The sequence below is a fragment of the Nelumbo lutea genome, chromosome 6 (genome assembly GCF_056320005.1).
Source record: "Nelumbo lutea isolate HS-2025 chromosome 6, American lotus-T2T, whole genome shotgun sequence".
In the NCBI taxonomy this organism is placed as follows: Eukaryota; Viridiplantae; Streptophyta; class Magnoliopsida; order Proteales; family Nelumbonaceae; genus Nelumbo; species Nelumbo lutea.
Window position 1 is genome coordinate 66,175,690 of NC_142689.1, and position 21,407 is coordinate 66,197,096.

At 38.2% G+C, this 21,407-nt stretch overlaps 1 protein-coding gene and 1 long non-coding RNA gene across 2 annotated transcripts; one reads left to right on the plus strand and one right to left on the minus strand.

Moving 5' to 3' along the window:
- Window positions 1–4,404: 4,404 nt before the first annotated feature.
- On the minus strand, window positions 4,405–18,411 carry LOC148849334 (uncharacterized). The gene is made up of 4 exons (XM_088949039.1): window positions 17,803–18,411; window positions 14,265–14,367; window positions 5,239–5,400; window positions 4,405–4,998 (listed from the first exon to the last, which is right to left on the minus strand). Exons 1-4 carry the CDS (start codon window positions 18,084–18,086, stop codon window positions 4,834–4,836), a joined length of 714 nt encoding a protein of 237 aa, XP_088805165.1. The 5' UTR covers window positions 18,087–18,411; the 3' UTR covers window positions 4,405–4,833.
- A 1,631-nt stretch (window positions 18,412–20,042) lies between these two features.
- On the plus strand, window positions 20,043–21,407 carry LOC148849335 (uncharacterized). The gene is made up of 3 exons (XR_016100588.1): window positions 20,043–20,505; window positions 20,892–21,014; window positions 21,118–21,407. It is a non-coding gene; the product is annotated as an uncharacterized LOC148849335 (long non-coding RNA).

The window sequence follows — 21,407 nt, forward strand, 5'->3', positions numbered from 1 at the left end:
GATCCATTCAAGTAGAGAGTGTGACACTGTACCTTGTAGCCAAGGGAGAGATCATTCCCTGTCATGCAGTGTTCTGATCATTATGAGCCAAGAGGTTAAGTGTAAAAGACGCATATTGAGCCCATAGTGATGTGCTCAGAGGTTTATTGTGTTTAACAGTGAATTCGGCAAAGCCTTTTCATAGAGATTGTACCGAACCCATGTGGACTTGTATGAGGTTATTATGGGGTCTCACATCATACAAATCAGGCCTAAATTGGCCATGCAATACCCTTGTATCGTGAACCTCATAGTTGATGGGCCTAAGGCTCATAATTAATATGATTAATTAAATTGTCATGTGATGTGTGGCGAATCTAAATTTGGATTTGGGTATAGAGCACATAATCTTATAAGAAGATAAGGTATATCTCTAATTAGGGTCCATATCTAATTTATATATGAATTATCTCCTAATTAGATTAGGGGATAGCTCTATAAGAGATTATAAAAGATGGGGTGGACCATGTTAGACAATGTATGCCTTTAGCTTCAATTAGATTGATGTACAAATACATTTTATTGTAAATGAATAAAAATACATTATTGTTTCAAGTTGACATTAGTATGTTTCTATGAAATTACCCCTTAAACTGCACACTTATGAGACTCGTGTTAGTTTAGAATGTTCTCAGCCGTTGGATAGACTTTGAGAGTTTATCCTACCAAGGCTGACATTGATATGCTGTCAAAGAAATTGGGGCAGTTTGTCGCAGCAGCTAAGGTTAGACCCAAAGCACATGCAATGTGTATTTGGTTGAAACGTTGAACCCATACCATTTTCCAGTTATGCCTTTGACCTTGGAGATTGATGGGCAAAAGTATAAAGTTATACATAACCCCTAGATTTGATTATAGTACTATACTAGGTGTTGGATTAGACTGTCTTTGATGTGCCAATTTGTGAGATCCATTAAAGGTCAAAACCTTGGGTATATTGGGATAGTTTGAGAATTCACTTAAGTGGGTGATCATAGTAATAGGATCAGCTCCTTTGTCGGACAAAGTGAATGATAGGGTTTACACTCTCTTTAATGGAAACCTAAATTGTCGATAGTGGATTTCAACTGTGTTTGAGATTTGGTTTTGCAGAATATATGTTTTATGAAAAATATTTGCAAAAGGTTTTAATTCCCGGGATCCATCTGAGTAGAGTGTGACACTGCACTTTGTAGCCAGGGGAGAGGTCATTCCCTGTCAGGCAGTGTTTGATCATTATAACTCGAGTGGTTAAGTGTAAGAGACCATTACAGGGATGATTACCTTATGGGATTTTTCTTATTTAAGTTAACTATCATTGGGTCTTCATAGGATAACTGAATTCAATGATCATTTAAAAGTAAATGTTGGGTCCGTTTTGACCCCATAGTGATGTGCTTAGGGGGTTCACTATATTTAGCTTTCACAGAGGCTGGTTCGGACCCATGTGGACTTATGTGAGATCATTGTGGGGTTTCACACCATACAAATCAAGCCTAAGTTGGCCATGTAACACCCTTGGATCGTAAGCCTTATAGCTCATGTGACATGGGGCGAATCTGGGTTTGGAAATGGGTATAGAGCACCTATCCTCTTAAGACGATAAGGTTTATCTCTCAATGTAGTCCATATCCAAATTAGATTTGGATAATATCATAATTTGAATAGGAGAAGTGCTCCATAAAGAGATACAAGAAAAAGAGGGCGAACTGAACAATAACACCTCTCAATTATGCTTTCTCTCCCTCTCTCTTCTTTTGTCTTCCAAGAAACCCTAGTTCGACTACAACTTATTTGGGACTGATATAGATCAGTTTTTCTCTTATTTTTGCTAGAAAAATCTAGAGGAATTTCGTGTTCACCTCCCTAGTTTGATCTAAGCAATTGGATTGTAGTTTTGCTGAAAATTGTGTTGTTGAACCGGCTTCAAGAATACACTGTGCCGTCTTCAGTAGATGTTAGTTTTAGGACTGATTTGGGCGTGAACTTTCAACTTGGGATCTGCGTTTGTAGTACCCGTATCATGTATATGTCTCCCTCTTTGTTTGGTTTCAAATCTGATTTTGTTCAATGCAAAACTGATATTGAAAAATGCAATTTTTAGAAATATAGGAAATTCAATTCCTAGAAGTATTAGAAAATTTGCCCAGCCATCTAGCATGGTTTGGCCATTTATATGATGGATCCTAACCCTTCATTCAGACAAGTCCAAGATAGCTTCATATTTTTGCAGTTTCTAATTCTCTTTGCACCCTTTTGTCTCCTAGTTTTTTTTCCCAGTTCGACATCAGCTATCTGAGACTAATTTAGATTAGTTTTCCTATGATTTTTGCAAGAAAAATTCAGGGGATATCAAGTTCATCATCCTTAGTTCGATCCAAGCAATTGGATCTCAGTTTTACAGAAAATTGTGTTGCTAAATCAGCTTTAGAAATGCACTACGCCATTTTTATTGGAGGCTGGTTTTAAGACTTATTTGGGCGTGAGTTTCTACCTTGGGATATGCATTTGTAATACCCATATCAGGGTGTTGCTGATATGCATTTGTAATATTGGCTCAGTGCAAGATTAATCCTAAAAATTGCAAATTTTCAAAACATAGGGAATTCGACTCCCAGAAGGATTATGAAAATTTTGAAATTTCACCCAACCATGTAACATAGTTCGGCCATTCATATGATGGATGCTAATCCTTCCAACACTATGAAGCAAGGTCTAAAGTATCGATACAATACGCATATCAACCATATTGTATCGGTACTTAGAAATGGCCAAAACACCTTATTTTTTTTTAGTTTTTTTTTTCAAATTTTAGTTTTTTGGAAATCTTAAAACATGCTTTTTATTATTAAAAAAAAAAATTGAGGTATAGGCATCTTGGACCGCATCTTTTTCAAAAGATACGATACGATATACATCGGATAAACCATGGAAGTCGATTATAATTAACGTAGGAGGTGTACGAAATGCAGACTCGTATTATCACTATCACTGTATGTCTGTATCACATAGTTGAAAGGGGTGATTGTTTTAGGATGAATTAATTATCAAAACGAAGGAAGTCGAGAACATTGACTTAAATGATATTTGAGGGAGGGACGAGTTTTGAGTTTTGACTACAAGGGTTCAGGCTACGAGCCTACGACCATAACATGACCAGGGTTGTACCGCTGTACTACTACTACTACTACCTCCTGCCCGAGAATAATGCGTAGCATAAGCAAACGAACTCAAAATCATTCATGTGAACCGCAAAAAGTTGGGTCAAGAAGGGTTTTGGTCCTTTTGGCCCTTTGGGGTCGGGCCAATGGACGATAGTCCTGCCATTGTGCCAAATGCTAGTGGCCAGACTTTAGTCTTTAGTCTTTAGGCAGTCAGACCTTACCTAGGCATCCACTTCATTTCAGACTTTAGTCTTTACCTGCCGCATCTACTCGGGCCAGTGGCCACGGCATCTCTTTTTGTTATCAAGCAACAGGTTCCAGTTTTGCTTTTACAGAAGAATCCTGTCCTACCGTTACGGTTTGCTTGTCAGTTCCTCTTCTTCAGCCTTCATTGTCAGTTTCTCATACATACAACAAGACGGAATGGAGGACATGATAGTCTGTCTGGCCCACAGGCGTGCCCCCTGTTTATGATTCATTTATAAGTACCATTGGCGTTTTACCACATCAGCACCATATAGGCGTTTTGAGATTAATGGTCAATTGTTTGTTTGGCTTTGAGTTAAAACAGCCATAAAACACTTTGCATGGAAATCCATGTCAGGTGTTTCTCTGGGAAGCCAAGTCTCAACTAATGTGGTGCTGCCGTGCTGGCATGGATGAAAAGCAAACATTTTTCACTGAACAGGATTCAAGCACATACAGTGGTGTGTGTGTGTTTTCAGCTCAAAACATTACATCTTGAAACACCAATGGTACCGAACACAACCTTAATTGGGGGTTGTAAATGGTTCTTCCTTTTGTCCTTTTTCCCACAGAATAAACCAGTTGAATGTCACATGCAAAAGTGGGGAGAGAGAAGAGGAAGAAGAAGAAAATTGAGAGATGAACAGAATGGGGCAACATTCAACATTTGCATGGAACCCACATAATATTCTGAATCAATAGTTGAGGCTAATGGGTGAAGACTAGGTGCATTAATTTCAAAATGCCTTGGTGTAACAAAGTGAAGGAAATGAAAAATAATGAATAAACATATGATTGGAAGTTACTTTCATGGTCTCACCACCTGACCTAAGTAAGAGACACTGGTGGATGCTAGTTATCTCATTATTATCATCATGATCATCTAAGCCTTGCACCAACTATACTGGGTTGCCCATAAAAAACTATGAAAAAAAAGACACTATATACGAGTACCAAATGTAAATGTTCTCGTAAATTTTTGCAAGCTTCCATGAAATAAATTTATTTCCATAACAACCAAGGTACTGAAATATAGGTTTAAGATCAACAATCCCATATTACACAAGTCTGATAGCTTATGTTTAGCCGTTAAGGATCAAGTTATCAAGAACTATGACTTGAACTGAACTACTAAAAGCTATCAATAACGAGAGTGCAAATATCAAATCAACTTCATTTTGTACATACTGGATCACAGCTTGAATAACCAATTCAAAGGCTGCATTTGATTTAGATGCCACATATTAAGGTCCTCACAATCCTAGTTAAGTAGTCATCAACGGTATGCAGATAATATGCCCATCAACTATTAACAATGATCTAATTAAAAGTTGACACCTTTGTTCCACATGAAACACCTAAAACGAAGACAGCATGAGATGTGTAAGGTCTCTCAGGTCAAGGCTCAGAGGAAGTAATGAATATCCTGTCTTCCTTGACTCTGTGCACCAATAAGTGGATCAATGATGTTCTTCCATCCTTTATAATCGATAGCTGAACCAGGATCAGGCAATGGGAACCCATTAACGAAGAAAAAAGGTGTCCCTGTCACCCCTCTTGAACACCCATACTGCAAGACAAAATTTTCCAGTGAAACAGGACAAAAATAATAGAAATTTGAGGTGCTCATTAACTGGCATGATCAGACCATTTTATCATGTGGGAGACCACGTAATATTGCATATATATCATCATTATGGCATTTCATGTGGGAGACCAAGTAATATGATCAGACCATTTTTTGTTTCTACCAAAAAAAAAAAAAAGATTTTCATTTGTAATCAACCAAAAGTGAAGTTCAAATTCTTACCTTGAAGGAAACCCTGGTTGCCAGATCAGTTTTCCTGTCACTAAACCCAGATTCAATTTCTGATAACGAGTCTTTTCCAAGTACTTTTGCCACAAACTTCCCGATGAGATGATCAACAGATTGTTTGGACTTGTTATAGGTTTCCCTATTGTAAAATATCTCCTGTATATATCCACATTCACCAAGTTCAGTAAGAAGGGAACCATGAAATCCATCTTGAAAGAAAATTCATACAGATTACCAAAGATTGATCAAGTTCAGCATGTGTGGAACCTGAAAAATCAATATCGAGGAAGTTCATGCACATGAGCAGCTAGCATTTGGCTAAAACAATTTTATTACATCAGAAATCAAATTCATTAGTAAAAATTCTTGGCTTATGGAGTTCAATTTTCAGTTTGAATCTTTGCAATAATATTTGAATTTCAGATCAAAGCAGGGGAGAGAGAACCAGGAAAGAGATGTCTCAAACACTATAATTGATCACATAGCTTTTGGGGATTAATGGGAATGGGGATGCACTACCCCCAGATTTGTGTAGCGTCCTCTCCTTCATTTCCAACCAAAAAAAAACTTTGAATTTCAAATGTATTTCTTTCTCTTTCTCTGATCAGAAATCATATTTAATCTTTGCTGCAAAATATGATGATGCCTTACTTTTTGTGGTAAATTTGGATGGTTGAGAATCTCTCACTTTTCCATGTCATGAACACAAGAAGCAAATGATGATATTAATCTTTACATATCTTTGACAGAATGAAGATTGACCATAGAATGAAAACTGTGTTTATGGATATAACAAAACATGTCCTTTTAATTGCAATAAGAATTGCATGTTCTCAAAAACTGTTACCAGAGAACTCCCCGCATGGTTCTAACATTTTCAAAGTTCTTCTAATGAGTAATGACACGGTTGACAAAGTAGAATACTAGACAAAAAGTGAAGGATAGTCCAATTAATTTGCAACTATTTCGAAAGAACAGAAAAAAGGAACTTGGTAGTTGAAAGCAGAGAGTTCACTCTAGCAGTGTCAGAAAAAAAAACAAGTCCCTTACCTTCATTGGTCCTCCTCCTCAACAGTTTTCTGTTGGATGCCTTCAAACTAATTTGGGTATTATACCAAATGAAAATTCCACATTAATCTGTTTTATCATCAGGCTTCATCTAAGGGCCAATTAAAAGAATCGCAACGTTCACTTTCTGATGACACTCATACCAAAGTTAGAGAATCATCATAATCTAAGCCTTATCCCAACTTTAAAGCCCCAAGTAATCTCACAGAGAAGACAACTTCCTATTTCGGCATAATGCTTTTTCAAGGGGATTCCTGTACTAGTACAAGTCCTACTCCTGATGTCATCCATAAAGTACAAGTAAAGCAAGAGAGCATACAAAATGAAGCCTGTGGCAAAAGAGACCATGAGCATAGGGACAAGAAAAGACCATGTGAAAACTGTACTGGCCAAAGAATATGGATACCCAACATTGGGAAATCATGACTGTTATTACCACAATAATGACAATAACAGGCACTATAATATAGATAAGTTTTTCAAATATAACAGTAACATATTATCGTAGGATATTATTTCAGTATTTTTCTTTGATGAAAATAATTAAATAATACTCAACATTCTAAATTTCTAAATTATAACAAGAATATGGCCAGTAAAGCAGGCAAACCTGTCCATAATGGTCATATTAACCACAAGCAGACATAATTACAGAAAAAACAACAATGCCTAATTGTGACCTATTGTAAATGTGGATAACATAAGATTTTTCAAGTTTTTTGGAGTGCTATTTCACAACAAAGGTGTTATGTAATTTCTTCAATCTATTTGGAGTCACTTGGTCAACCCCTTGGAGATTGTAGATTTATTCTCCTTCCAGTTTCTTCACATCACCACCAAAAGAGAGAATTTACTATGGAATTGTACAAGGGAAGAAATTCTATGGAGGGAGAGTGTAATGAACAAATAATGAAAATAAATATCAAATCATAGAAAGCACCATCAACCTTTGCATGATCACAGAAGCACAAGGGGCAAGACAAGGGATGAATTTAAAGGAATCAAGCTTTTTCAATTCTTAGACGATGGTTGATGGTATCTAGTTTTTCCCCTCCAAAACAAGTAATTTATGAACCGTGGAAAGCACCAACACAAGGGCATATTAAATAAAATATGGTGGTGGTTTTCTTGGGAACCTGGGGCAATCACATTGTGAGAATTATTAGATGTCATGCAGGCAACATTTTGGTGAGCTATTCAGGCCCAGATGGGCTGAGTAACTCTGTGAGGGCTGATAAATTTAAACAAGTGCTGAAATTAGTGCATGGCATAGGATGGAATGGGCTTGAGTGGAAGGTAATCAGTAAGTTGGTGTTAGCTGATACAATAAAAAACCAAGTGACCTTGGAGTTTAAGATTTATGATTATGGCATTAGCTCTATATTCCAATCTGAACTGCTCATTCAAATGGATTCCAAAGTATGCAAACAGCTTAGCAGAAAACTAGTAACGACGGCAGTAAAGAAGAATAAATTAGAATGGGCATTGCCTAGGCCGGGTGAAAATTTGTATCTATATATAAAGTATAAAGAGTGACATTACTAGCCAATAGCTGTTTTGTTGTTCAGTCCTACTTAACCAAGAGACTTCGAGAGTAGTCTTGTTCATCTTTATATTTACCAATCAATGAAATTCACTGTTATTTATATATACAAAAAACAAAAAACATAAGATTTCTCAAGTTTTCCATGGAAGGCGAAGAAGTTGCACTTGACATGGGATGAAATAGACTGAATACTCAAGGCTTTATGACTTAATAGAATATAGGACCCTCAGTGATCGATTGTCTGAATTAGTACATATAACCTATCTAAATCATTCGATCGAGTTTAATTTGGTTTAAATGGGCTTTCACCAATATAACAGAATAGGCCCAAGCCATTGGAGACCCATCCTTCAACGGTGCATTCCCTTAATGTGGAGGCCATCTGGTGGCTTTACCTAACACATTGTGGGCCTTTGGAAGATCTTTTTTGCTTTTTTTTTGGGCAAATTTGTACCGTTTTTGTTATCTAAAAGACTTTCATTTAAATATCACATACCACTTCCCAAATGAATAAAGTGCCAATTCCATACTGGACCAAGGAAGTTGAGATATCACCATGAAAACTAGTAAAGGTGTTGAAGATTGATTAGTTTTAAGATGTTTTTCTGAGTAGATGTTTTATGTTAGTTGTTAGATAAGAGGTGGGGACCACAGTAGTTATGTGAGTCCAAATTTTATTATGTTTTTGAGTGCTATATATGCTGTTTTATGTTTTGCCGCCCTATAAGGGCATAGTTGTCTTTGTACTGTTCTATTATTTTAGTATAAATAATAAGTGAAGGGGGCAGCCAGATTTTTACTCTCTTTTCTTTTCAACTTCTCTTCTCTTCTTCTCCTTCTCTCTTCAAGAAACTACTTTTCTTTTATATTTTTTAATTCAACAGATTTCTACTTGGTATCAGAGCATCGACTAGGGTTTCTTGAAGCACTCTCATGCAGCCCTAGATCAGCCAACTGCATGAAGTAGTAAAGGGCTGATCAATCTGCTATAGATTGCCTAGTTCTTGGAGTTTTTGGTGGGATTTAGTCATCAGGAAGGTGATATACTGTTCGACATCAACTGGAGCACGGAGAAGAGTCCCAGAAAAGTTGGACTCTTTGTTTTTTATTTGATCTTGGGCGCCTAGGTATTGTTAGTTTTCCTTTGATTTTTTGAAGAAGGCGGTTTGGTTTCTAGAATTTTCTGGGCCTCCCGGAGTGATCAATTCACTTTTCTCTCTGTTGGGAGGCGTGGGGAGGAGAGAGATTTCCCCCCAGGTAGGGTTTTCTTCTTCCGAAAGGGTTGGTTTCTGTGTGTGTGTGATATTAAATTAATTTTTGAAGGTCTTCAATATACTTTTTTCTTAGTGTTGAACTATTTGAAGTAAGATGGAGAGTTGGAATACCAAGATGAAATATACCGGTACTGTGAGACTGGGTATTAGAGGTAGTAGTGATATTTTTTGGTCTAGGATCATTGCTATAGTAAAACTTGATGGTACAAATTATTTGGAGTGGGCACAATCAACTAAGATGGCTATTGGTGCCCATGGAAAATTAGGGTATCTCACTGGGGAGGAGAAGAAACCTGATACAGACTCTTCCCGATGGGTGCAGGAGAATTACATGGTAATGTCCTGGCTGTGTAATTCTATGTTACCTCATATTGCAAAAAATTTCCTATGGGCTAATACTGCTAAGGAGATTTGGGATGGAGTGACTGAAACCTACTCTCATAAGAAAAATGAAGCCAGAGCCTATCAGTTAAAAAACCAGGTGATAAGTATGAAACAAGGAGAAAAACCTCTTGCTGTATATTTCTCCATGCTGAAAACCCTATAGCAAGAAATAGATCACTTAGAAACTGTGGTATGGGAAAGTGTAAATGATGCAACAACTTATCACAGACTGGTAAAGAGGAATAGGGTTTTTGAGTTCTTGGCAGGGCTGAACCCTAAATTTGACATTGCTAGGCAGCATATTCTTTCTAAGGAGGGTGTGACACTCTCTCAGGCCTATGCCTTTGTCTCTGGAGAGGAGAGTAGGAGGAATGTAATGCTGATACAGCTTGGGATTGACCAGTCGGCTATGGTTGGTACAACAAAACCTAAGCTGAATTGAGTCAGGGGGAGTAGTGAGACTAGAAGGGAAGATAAGAAGGACTTGGTGTGTGATTATTACAAGAATCTGAAGCATACCAGGGACACTTGTTGGAAGCTTCATCCAAATCTTATGCCTGCTCGAATAAGAAACAAGAAGGGAAATGCAAATGTAGCCACTACAGGAGACTCTTCAATCCCTCTCTCCCAAACTGATTGGGAATCCATTGCAGTAGCAGCAATGCTAACAGAATTGGAGAGGTTTGGACAACTTATGAGTAAGAAAGATTCACCTAGCTTTAGCCTTCCAGATGGACAACAGAATGCAGGAGCCAACTACACCACTTTCTTTGCACATACAAGTAGTTCATATGCAACTGCAGATCTTGCATCCACTTCAGGTAAGGAGGGACCTCCCTGGATTATAGACTCAGGAGCATTTGACCATATGACTAATGCCCCTACCATTTTCAATTCCTATAAGTTGTGCTCTGGTAGAGACAGAATCTCTATAGCAAATGGTTTACATATGCCCATTGCTAGGAAGGGGACAGTTAGAGTGACCGATGATATAACTCTGTCTTCTGTTTTACATGTCCCTAGACTTCATACCAACCTACTGTCTGTTAGTTCTTTGACAAAAAATTTGAATTGTTTCATGACCTTTCTTCCTGGTAATTGTGTTTTGCAGGATCTGGAGTCAAAGAAGATGATTGGGAGTGGTCGTAAGGTGAATGGAGTCTACCTTCTGGATGAGATTCTGAGACATCAGGGCCATCATGTTAGCAGTAGTAGTAGTAGTGGGTCAGAGTCAATGAACTAGATTATGCTTTGGCACAATCGCTTGGGACATGTTTCTTTTAGTTCTTTGAAATGTCTTTTCCCAAAGTTGTTTGAGTCTGTTCAGTTATCTACTTTGGAGTGTGAGAGTTGTCAGTTAGGAAAGTATTATAGACAGTCTTTCAAACCAATTAATAAAAGAAATATTGCTTTTAATATTGTTCACATTGATGTATGTGGGCCATATCATATCCCTTCCATGGGAGGATTCCATTACTTTCTCTTGTTTGTGGATGATTATACACGATATTCTTGGATATATTTGATGAGATCACGTGATGAGGTTCCTAACTTGGTACGACATTTCCACCAGATGGTTCTCACACAATTTGGAGTGATAACTAAGGCTTTTAGATGAGATAATGCCAAAGAGTACTTTGAGAAGGACTTGACCACGTATCTCTTAGAACATGATGTAGTTCATCAGAGCAGTTGTGCATATACACCGCAACAAAATGGAGCTGCTGAGAGGAAAAACAGACACATTGTGGAGGTGGCAAGGAGTTTTATGGTGTGTACTTCAGTTCTTGTGCAGTTCTGGGGAGATGCAGTTCTTATAGCCGTGCATTTGATTAACCTGGGCATGCTCAGAACCAAAAGGGGTATTGTTGTTATGACCCAGTGTCGAGGAGCAAATTTATCACTATAGATGTTACCTTCTTTGAATCCACATTCTTCTTCTCGAGTGGTGCCTCCATCAGTTTAGCCAGCATCTATATCAGTTCAGCCAACACCTGCACCTCCAGTTTCATTACCTGAGCCACTATGGGCAGCCTCACAGAAATATCAGCGCCGACAAATGATGGTTGACTCCACACGTCCTCAACCCACACCACTCTCTTTCAGCCCTTCTGAAACTCCAGATTCGACAGATACAGTTTCAGGTATTCCTCTTGAGCCTGAGCCTATTATGTTTTCTGATGATAATGTTTTTGTCCCTAACACCATTGTTGCAGCTGATCCCACTGACCTTGATCTTCCCATTGCACTTCGTAAGGAGAAGAGAAAGTGTACAACCCACTGCATTTCACACCATCTTTCCTACAGTGCCTTATCACCCTCCTACTGTGCTTTTCTTTCTTCCTTGGATTCTGTGTCTATACCCAGGAATGTTACTGAGACTCTCTCCAAACCTGAGTGGAAAACAGCCACGCAAGATGAGATGGATGCTTTGGTCAAAAACCAAGCTTGGGAAATAGTTGATCTCCCCCCAAACAAGGAGACAGTCGAATGTAGATGGGTATTCACAATGAAGTATAAGGCCGGCGACAAGACAAAGAGGTACAAGGCAAGGTTGGTAGCAAAAAGGTATAATCAGACCTATGGTGTTGATTATCTGGAAACCTTTGCACCAGTAGCTAAGATGAATTCAGTTCGTATCCTTTTATCTCTAGCAGCCACCTATTCATGGCCCTTGTTCTAGCTTGATGTCAAAAATTCTTTCCTCAATGGTGATTTACAGGAGGAGGTATATATGGACATTCCAACAGGCTTTTATGAAAATGTTGGTAAAGGAAAGGTGTGTAGACTCAAAAAGTCTTTGTATGGACTGAAACAGTCACCTAGGGCTTGGTTTGACAGGTTCAGAGGGGCACTCATCCGTTCTGGATACACACAGACACAGTCTGATCACACCCTCTTTGTGAAGAGGAGAGATGCTCTGGTGTCAATTCTGATTGTGTATGTGGATGATAAAGTGGTGTCAGGAAATGATCTAGAGGTGATTAGTGATATAAAAAAATCATTGCAGCAAGAATTTGAGATCAAAGATCTTGGTGAGCTCAAATACTTCTTAGGGATTGAAGTTGCAAGATCCAAGCATGGGATCTTCATTTCACAGAGAAAGTATGTACTTGACCTACTGCGAGAGATTGGGAAGCTGGGGACCAAACCAACAGACACTCCTATTGATCCAAATCACAGAATTAATGGTGTGGATGGTGAGTTGGTAAAGGATGTGGGGAGATATCAAAGAATGGTGGGCTAACTGTTGTATTTGTGTATGACACGACCAGATATTTTTTATGCTATCAGTGTTGTGAGTCAGTACATGCATGCACCTCGGGTTCAGCACTGGAAAGCTATTGAGAGAATACTTGAATATCTGAAAAAGCACCCTGGCAGAGGCATTCTTTTCTCAAATCATGAGAATCTGAAGCTAGAATCCTATACAGATGCAGACTGGGCAGGATGCTTAGATGACAGGAGGTCTACATCAGGAGTGTGTACCTTTGTAGGTGGAAACTTGATCTCCTAGAAGAGTAAGAAGCAAGCGGTTGTGGCAAGGTCAAGTGCAAAGGCTGAGTATAGATCCATGGCTCATGGTGTCTCAGAACTTCTTTGGGTTAGATCTCTTTTGAGTGGGATTAGGGTGAAAGCAGAGGAACCTATGATGTTATACTGTGACAATCAGGCTGCAATCAATATTGCCCACAATCCAATTCAACATGATAGGACAAAACACATTGAAGTTGATATACACTTTATAAGAGAAAGGGTAACAACCGGAGAAGTTTGTTTGCCTTATGTCTCTTCAGAGTTGCAGTTGGCTGATGTTCTCACTAAAGGGGTGGCAAGGAACAAGCTTGAACATGATCTACACAAGTTGGAAATGTGTGACATTTACTCCCAACTTGAGGGGGAGTGTTGAAGATTAATTAGTTTTATGATGTTTTTCTGAGTAGATGTTTTATGTTAGTTGTTAGATAGGAGGTGGGGACCACAGTAGTTATGTGAGTCCAAATTTTATTATGTTTTTGAGTGTTATATATGCTGTTTTATGTTTTGCCGCCCTATAAGGGCATAGTTGTCTTTGTACTGTTCTATTATTTTAGTATAAATAATAAGTGAAGGGGGCAGCCAGATTATTGCTCTCTTTTCTTTTCAACTTCTCTTCTCTTCTTCTCCTTCTCTCTTCCTTCTCTCTTCAAGAAAATACTTTTCTTTTATATTTTTTAATTCAATAGATTTCTACTGAAGGAATTCTAATGCAATTGTTGGATTGTCATCAATTTGCCAGTCAAATCGTAAGGTGAGAAACTCCTTAGAGAACAATGGTAATTTAAGAGAACTTCAAAATATAGTTTAGATCATCTTAAACCACAATAATGATTAGACTACTTGATAAAAGAATACATAACAGGACATTGCTTGCTGCAATGGTAAAATCTAGGTCTGACAAGCATGAGAAAGTAGGCTCCATAGTGGCTACTTTGTGCAAAAGAAGAATACCAAGGCTAGGTCCATATCCAGTCCACCCCTCCCCAGACCCTGGATAGCAGGGACCATCCTTGAGTAATGGTCCTTACTTAATAAAGAATACATCCATCAAATTCTACAGGATGTCAAGAAAAATAATAATAAGGTAGCTGAAGTTAACAAGATAGTGAATGACAATATTAAAATTAGAATATAAATTTTGTTACTGAAAATGACTATCAAAGACCTGTAACTAAAAGTCCCAGAAACCAAAAAAAAAAATTGCCAACCTGATGCTTGAAGAACATTTCCAGTACTTGGTATGTGACAGATGCATTTAGTTTATTCACAATATGTAGTGCACGGCTGGTAGAGAAAGCGTTGTCATGGTAACTGCATTTTTCACACAGATATCCATTAGAGGCTTTTCATTTCAAATCAATAAAAAAAATGCATCATATGAACTTAGACCATCTTGCACAGTAGGAATTGACATTATCCAAAGAAATAACAAGAAGTCTAAGCTTTACACAGGATTAAAAACCTTAGGTTATTAAATAAATCCCATAATCGAAAGGAGAATAATCATTGAATAAGTCAAAGAGACCTTGTCCAAGATATTGGCATCATCTTACACAAACCCTCTGCCCTAATTTAACCCATCTAGAGCCATATCTTCTAATTAAACAGAGGCCATAAAATATCTTCTCACAATCTCAAGCCACATTATTTTTGCCTTCGTATTAGTGCCTTCAACTTAACAGTGACACCAAATCAACACTCTCAGTGATGTAGCCATTGGTCCCAGTTGGTCCTTGTGGTACATGATCATCTAACTCTATACAGGAATGAGAAAATAAGCAAGGAGACTCTATACATTAACAGGAAGTTATTAAGGTTTGGAGCATAAGGAGAGACCGTAGGTATATGGAAGAATAGTAAATATGCATAGTACATACCAAAAGGATCAAGCACTCTCATAGTTTATGCTTGAAAGGTGTAGAGCCACTACACAGATATGGAATCCTTAAAGTCCTTCTAAATCCAATTTTCTGGTCAGGAAGATGGCCCTTGACAAATGCCTTTCCATATCCAATCTTTTAAGGTGGGGCATTCAAATTCTGGATTTATCCTGTGGTCTTTGTGGGTCTGCTACAGGATCTACAGATCATCTGTGTCTTCACTGTCCGTTCTCTCAGGTTTGGATGCATTTTCTCAAAGCATTGGGTATCAGTTGGGTCATGCCTAGGTCGGTTAAGGAGCATCTCTGCAGCTGGAATACAAATGGCCTAAGTAAGAAACGGAAGTTCATGTGGAAGACAATCCCTGCTGCTGTCTTGTGGTCCATTTGGGCAGAAAGGAATGGTAGATTTTTCTGTAATAGATCTAAAAGTCTTGATGATGTAATTCAGAGAGCAGTGGGCAAGTTGATTTCTTGGATTTCTACCTCTGAGGAGTTCAGAAATCTAAACTTGTCTTATTTGTTTCAGTCTTGTTCCTGGTGGAGGTTGTAATTCCGGCTGTTTTCAGACTGCCTTCATGGGTTTGATTTCAGTCTGTATTTGAGTTTGTTTTTGAATAAAGTTACATTACCTTTTACAACAAAAAAAAAAAAAAAAGAAAGAAAGGTGTAGAGCCACTACAAAAGGAATCTTAGGTCCATCTGCCTCACTGAAGAAGTTACTGCAAGGGACCACAATTAAGATGAAAAGGCAAAACTGGGGCCCATGGAAGCAATCTCAAGCCCAGCGAGATGGGGTATTCTTCCAATTTTTGGCCAATAGAAAGCATCTTAGATGATGCTTGCTCAATGAGGATGGAAAAGAAAATAAATCAACCAGCATTAGTAATAAGAGAACAACAAAGGAGAACAATATTGCATAAAATCTGATAGCTCAATGTGGATGGGCTTTGTGACTAAAAATTCTCAAGCAGAAGTATTCAAAAGAAAAAAAGGACTTTTGGCAGGTGGGAGTTGCAAAGAGCTCCTCTCATGTGTAGAAGGCTATTCTCTCAAGCAGGGATCACCTTGCAAGTGGTTCTTGCTGGTCTGTGGGTGATGGATGGAAAATAAGCATTAGTCGTGACCCCTGATTCCCGATCTTCAAATTTTCATGCCTGTGATCACTAATCCATCGGTGAAGAATATAAAGGTGAAGGACCTCCTGGACACGGGTAAGAAGTGGAATAAAAGGTTGGTGGAAGAGAGTTTTTGTCCTATTTATGCCAAAGCTATCCTAAGCATCAGACTGCAGGACCCATAGTCAAATCCAAAGGACCACCTCATATGGACTCACATGCCTAAAGGCTTATTTTCTGTTAAGTAAGTCTGCGTACAAGGTGCTTCAGGATCAGCAATGGAGAAGATCCCAGTGTGGTTGGGACCTGAAATGGAATGTTATCTGGAACCTAAGAATAGTGCAGCCAAGTGTAATCATTTTCCTGTAGACGTACCTTTCTAATGCCATGCCCACTAAGGAGAACTTAGGAAAGAGACTAAAGGGCTAGACAGTGCCTGCCCTTTGTGCTGGAATGAGCCTGAGACTGTTCAGCTCCTATTGTTTGTCTGCCCCTTTGCTCCACAAGTATGGTTTGCTTCTCATCTTGGAATGAAGGCCGAGTCCTCCGAAGAAAGGCTGGGGGAGTGGATTGAGGAATGGAAGTGCCTTCCATGTCAAGGTGTCAAGAGTGATCAATTATTCCTTGTTGATGGTGCCTTCCTAGCATGAAACATATGGAAGCAACGCAACAAATTTGTGTTCAAGAAAGTAGGACTGATGGCAATCCAATTTCTACTGTTCTGACTGCCCAAGCTCAAATTAAAGAAGCCAGGAGGAACCTCTGTGCTGCTGCTCACCATACTCAGGAGGATGTCTCAGAAAAGCCGGAAGTTGAGACGATGGATGGTAGCCTCCAGTTGAAGGAGTAAAGGTAAATATTTATGCGGCAATCAGAGGGATGATGGCTGGATTTGGTGTTATTTTCAGGGATCAAAAGGGCGTCCATCTCTGAAGCAGATCTATTTGCATTCCTCCGCGATCCCCAGCAGAGGCTTAAGTGCTGGCCATCAAAGAAGGAATAAATCTGGGCCTGAGCTTGAATTTCCAGAGGTGATGCTGAAAGTGTTGTCAAGTGCCTGTTGGAGGAAAGGCGTCCTCCTCCTTGGAAGATACAGGGTGTCCTAGAGGACTGCAGGCATCTAATTTAGATAGCTCTTCTATGTCAATTGTGTTTGTTTCCAGCAACTGTAATCGTGCTGCACACCTCCTAGCTAAGCAGTCTGTTAATTCTTGTAAGGATTTTGAATGGGACAGTCTTCCTCCTCCCTTTATCGAGGAAGTCGTCCGTGAGGAGCTATTTGCATAATGTTGATTTGTTGAACGGAATCAGCCTAACTGCTACTTCCAAAAAATGATCTCAGGTTACAAAATAATTTTAGTAAGAAACATCATTTTTAGATTCAAATGGTTATAAAGGTTAACCAAAAAAAAGTGTAAAAGGAATGGAAAGAACCCATTCAGACTAGGATAATAGAATGGAAGATAAGAACAATTATAGAGCAATAAACATTAAATCACAAGAACCGAATTTCAGCTTTTTCAGGAAACCATTTATACCAAACAGACACTCGTATGAAGAAGCGAAACAGACGGGAAAAATAAAATAAAATGTCAAAGTAGATTAATTCAATTTGATGAAAGCACAAGAAAAGTCAATCTCATCATTCAGTAAAATTCAATTGAGCATCGAACTAGAACAGATAAGAAATACAATCAACAATTCGATTCTTCAAACAGACAAAGAAGAGATAAAAGAGAGGCTACTGACGGCAACGGGAAGGGATGAACAAGGAGCCAAAGGCGAGGGCCATAGTACTCGAGTGCCTGTTTCAGAGGAGGCCAAGAGTCCCTGCTGTCTGGGCATACCGGGTCGAGAAAAGCCTCAATCACGATGGTGTCGTCGTGAACTCTGCGGTCTTTGTAGACAAACCCGTCATACTTGGCGGGAATTGAGAGCTGGGCATCCACCGTGCATAAGAGGAGGGAGATGCAGACAAAGACGGAAGCTGAAATTAACATAGAAATTCCGTGCTTCGGTTTCTCTAATCCCATCTCTCTCTCTCTCTCTCTCTCTCTCTCTCTCGCTAGACTCTAGCCGCTTCTGTCTCTTACTCAAAGAAGCATCTCTCTTATCTTTATCTCCTATGGCTAGAAAATGCTATCAAAACTCGATTCGACTCTGCTCTGTCGCACTCAAGTAAGAGGATACTTGGGTCAGTCTGAAGTCTGAATGTGGTCATGCTCTTGGTAAGGTACGGAATTGGAGATTGGAGAACGGAGGTTTACTTCTACTAAAAAAGAATTCCGGATTGGAGGTTATGGCAAAATAATTTGATTGCAACTGGTCAACAAATGCCGTTGTAATACGTAGTAGAAATAGGGGTGGGAATGGACCGTATCAAAATTAATTTGGACTGATTGCACGGACCAATAATACATATTGAATGGACCAGTTTAGATTTAATGGTCTAATCTATAAAGTATTAATTGGACAGGATTGGATTGGATTTATCCATTCCATCGGTAATAGATTTATATTAGAATTAGATGATATTGAACCAATATCACGTCCATTGATAGAAGATAAAAAAGAGGTGTCAATGGCCCTGATTTAAATTAGAATAAATTTAAAATACAATCAGTTTGAACATATTAGATGGTCCAGGTGTTGAATTGGATTAATCCAAAATATTCATGGGATTGGAATGGACATAGCCCATTTGTAATGGATTCATATTAGATTGGATCAACCAAATTCAGTCCAATGAACACTCCTACTTAGAAAAGCATCCCTCAGACTTTCTGATGCGGTTGTAAAACCTAGCCCGGAAATTTATGGGCTTGGCCTAGGTCCATATCATGCTTGTAATTTTTTAAGTTTGGGGGGTCAAGTTTGGGCATAATTTTTTATTTTATTTTTCTGAAAATAAACAGAAATATACTACACAGAACGAGGAATATCACGTCCGCTAAAGTCAACAGAACAATTCTTATTAATAAATATTACAGGTGAGTGGCTCAGTGCAGGCCAGCCAATGATGACCGCTATCATAGTACCACTATATACCATTATGACTTGGTTCTTTTTTGGAAATTTCAGAACTATCAAAAAGTCAGTAGTAATAAAGTGACAATGAAGCACAAACCTAGCAACTTTACGGGCAACCATAATTGGTGATGATTCATTGAAAATGAATTGTGAATGAATGTACAGTACAAATATTTATAAAATATAGTAATAGTGTTTTATTTTTTGTTGTTTTGGTACTTGACAAAACACAATAACTTTTCAATTTAGATGGTTTAACCGAATGATTTGTTACTTTATTTATTTTAGTGAATAAATTATTTGATAGGTTGTAAACTCTTTATTGGCCTAAGCAAAAAGTCATTCGGTTGAGCCACTTCATGTATTCAAGGTTAGTAATCAAAGGTCACTACTTGTGAACCACCACCCAAAAAGCTAAGAAAGCAGAATTTGATTATTGTATTTTGTACACCCATTTGCACAGCTCTTCTGTTCAAGCCTTTTCTAGTAGCTTCGCATTTCATGGCTTTGTTGGAGGCTGTTTAACCAATAATAATGCCCTGTGCCTGTCGAGCACTCAGAGTCATTAGAGTGGGTGATGACTGATCTAGGGTCTTATTATAAACGCACCAATCTCACAGTCCATGCACCGTGTATTAAGAACATCTCTTTATATTTAAGTGTAATTATAAAATAAAAATAATTATTTTTGTTTATATTCTTATCACATGTAAACAGGTGGGAATTTTAATTAGAACCAATATATAAATTTATTTATTTATTTTTACCTCAGCGTAGACATATCAGCAGGCCTTATTATTTTATTGGAAAAATTTATGATATAGAAAAAGCATCTTTTTCATATCATATCATATCAGATGATATGGACCAATCAACATTCGACTTGTCTGTTTCGGTGAATACGGGTTATCCCATGTAACCGGTTTCAAAAACAAACATTTAAAAAAGAAATTGATTTCAAAATAAGAATGTTAACGTTTTCATTCCTCTCTCTATTGGTGGCCGTTGTTGAGGTCTCCTCTTGTGGAACGTCTTTTTATTCTCTCTGCTTAGGACCTTGGGCAGTCTCTAGTCTGTTTCTTGCTTTCAATGATACAAAAAGACACACCTCGATCTTCACCTCTGAATTGTATGGGTTTATAATATAATATCACTTTTTTTTTTTGTTGTGGAGAGAGGGTGAGAGGCAAATCAAAATGAAATGTTGGGTTTTCTGATCTTGGTTTTGGGCGCCATCTTCTTGCCGGCGGTGGTGTTTTGTGGATTTCCGAAGAGGTTGAAGCTCGAAAGAGCCTTTCCAATAAACCAGAGAGTTGAACTGAGTGAGTTTAGAGCTCGTGACAGTGTAAGGCACCACCGAATATTGCAGGGTGGGGTTGTCGATTTTCCCGTCGAGAGTACCTACAATCCTTACACCGTCAGGTAATTTTTTCTGTTTTTTTGGTCCGTGGTTGATTTTAAGCTCTGGGTTCAATTGAAGATGACGTTTGGCTTTCGGGTTTTGTTTCTTGAATTAGTTTATGTTCTTGGCTGGAATTTGTTTCTCTTCTTTGATTCTTTATTATTTCCTTTTCTTTGTTTAATGGGCTTTTGATATTCTGAGGTTCTTTAGTTTGCAAATTGATAGCTATGTGGGTCTATACTGTTTTTTCTCTTTTAATATAGTTCATATATGAGATTTCGAAGATGTTGATTCATTTTCTTTATTTGTTTATCTTCTTCGGCTTTTGATCTCTTTAAAACTCTACAAGGTGGGGATTTTTTGCGATGGTTTTGACACATTTCTTTTTCTTTGAACCAAACTCTAGTTTACCAGAGTGAAATTGGGGACTCCTCCAAAAGAATTCTATGTCTAAATTGACACTGGAAGTGATGTCTTGTGGGTCACCTACAATGCCTGCAATGGTTGCCCCAAATATAGCGGCCTAAATGTAAAGCTTTCTTTATTTATTTCTTTCTTCTCCTTCCTCTTCTTTCATTTCCATTGACATTTTTGCAGATGAAATCCTTGCCAAGACTATTACATTTTTGCAGCTTGCTTTGAATTTCTTTGATGCTGCCACCTCATCCATAACTTCTCTAGTATCTTATTCAGATGAACTATGTTATTCAGCAGTTCAAACTTTAGATGATGGCTGCACTGCTCAGAATTCCAAGTGTGGCTAGTCCTTTCAGTATGGTGATGAAAGTGGGGCATCGGATTATTATTGTACAAGATATGTTATTCTTTGACATAGTTCTCAGGAATCGACTTACAAGTTTTTTTGGATATTTTAAATTTTAATTATAACATAAAATAATTAGTTACCAGTTACTATAGTAAA

Excerpts from the sequence above, each read along its gene's own strand:
- LOC148849334 (XM_088949039.1), bottom strand. The coding sequence starts at position 18,086 with ATGGGATTAGAGAAACCGAAGCACGGAATTTCTATGTTAATTTCAGCT. Across the intron at positions 5,401-14,264 it reads AAATGTTCTTCAAGCATCAG|GAGATATTTTACAATAGGGA; the intron begins GTTGGCAATTTT and ends GGATATATACAG. Across the intron at positions 4,999-5,238 it reads CAACCAGGGTTTCCTTCAAG|TATGGGTGTTCAAGAGGGGT; the intron begins GTAAGAATTTGA and ends TTTGTCTTGCAG.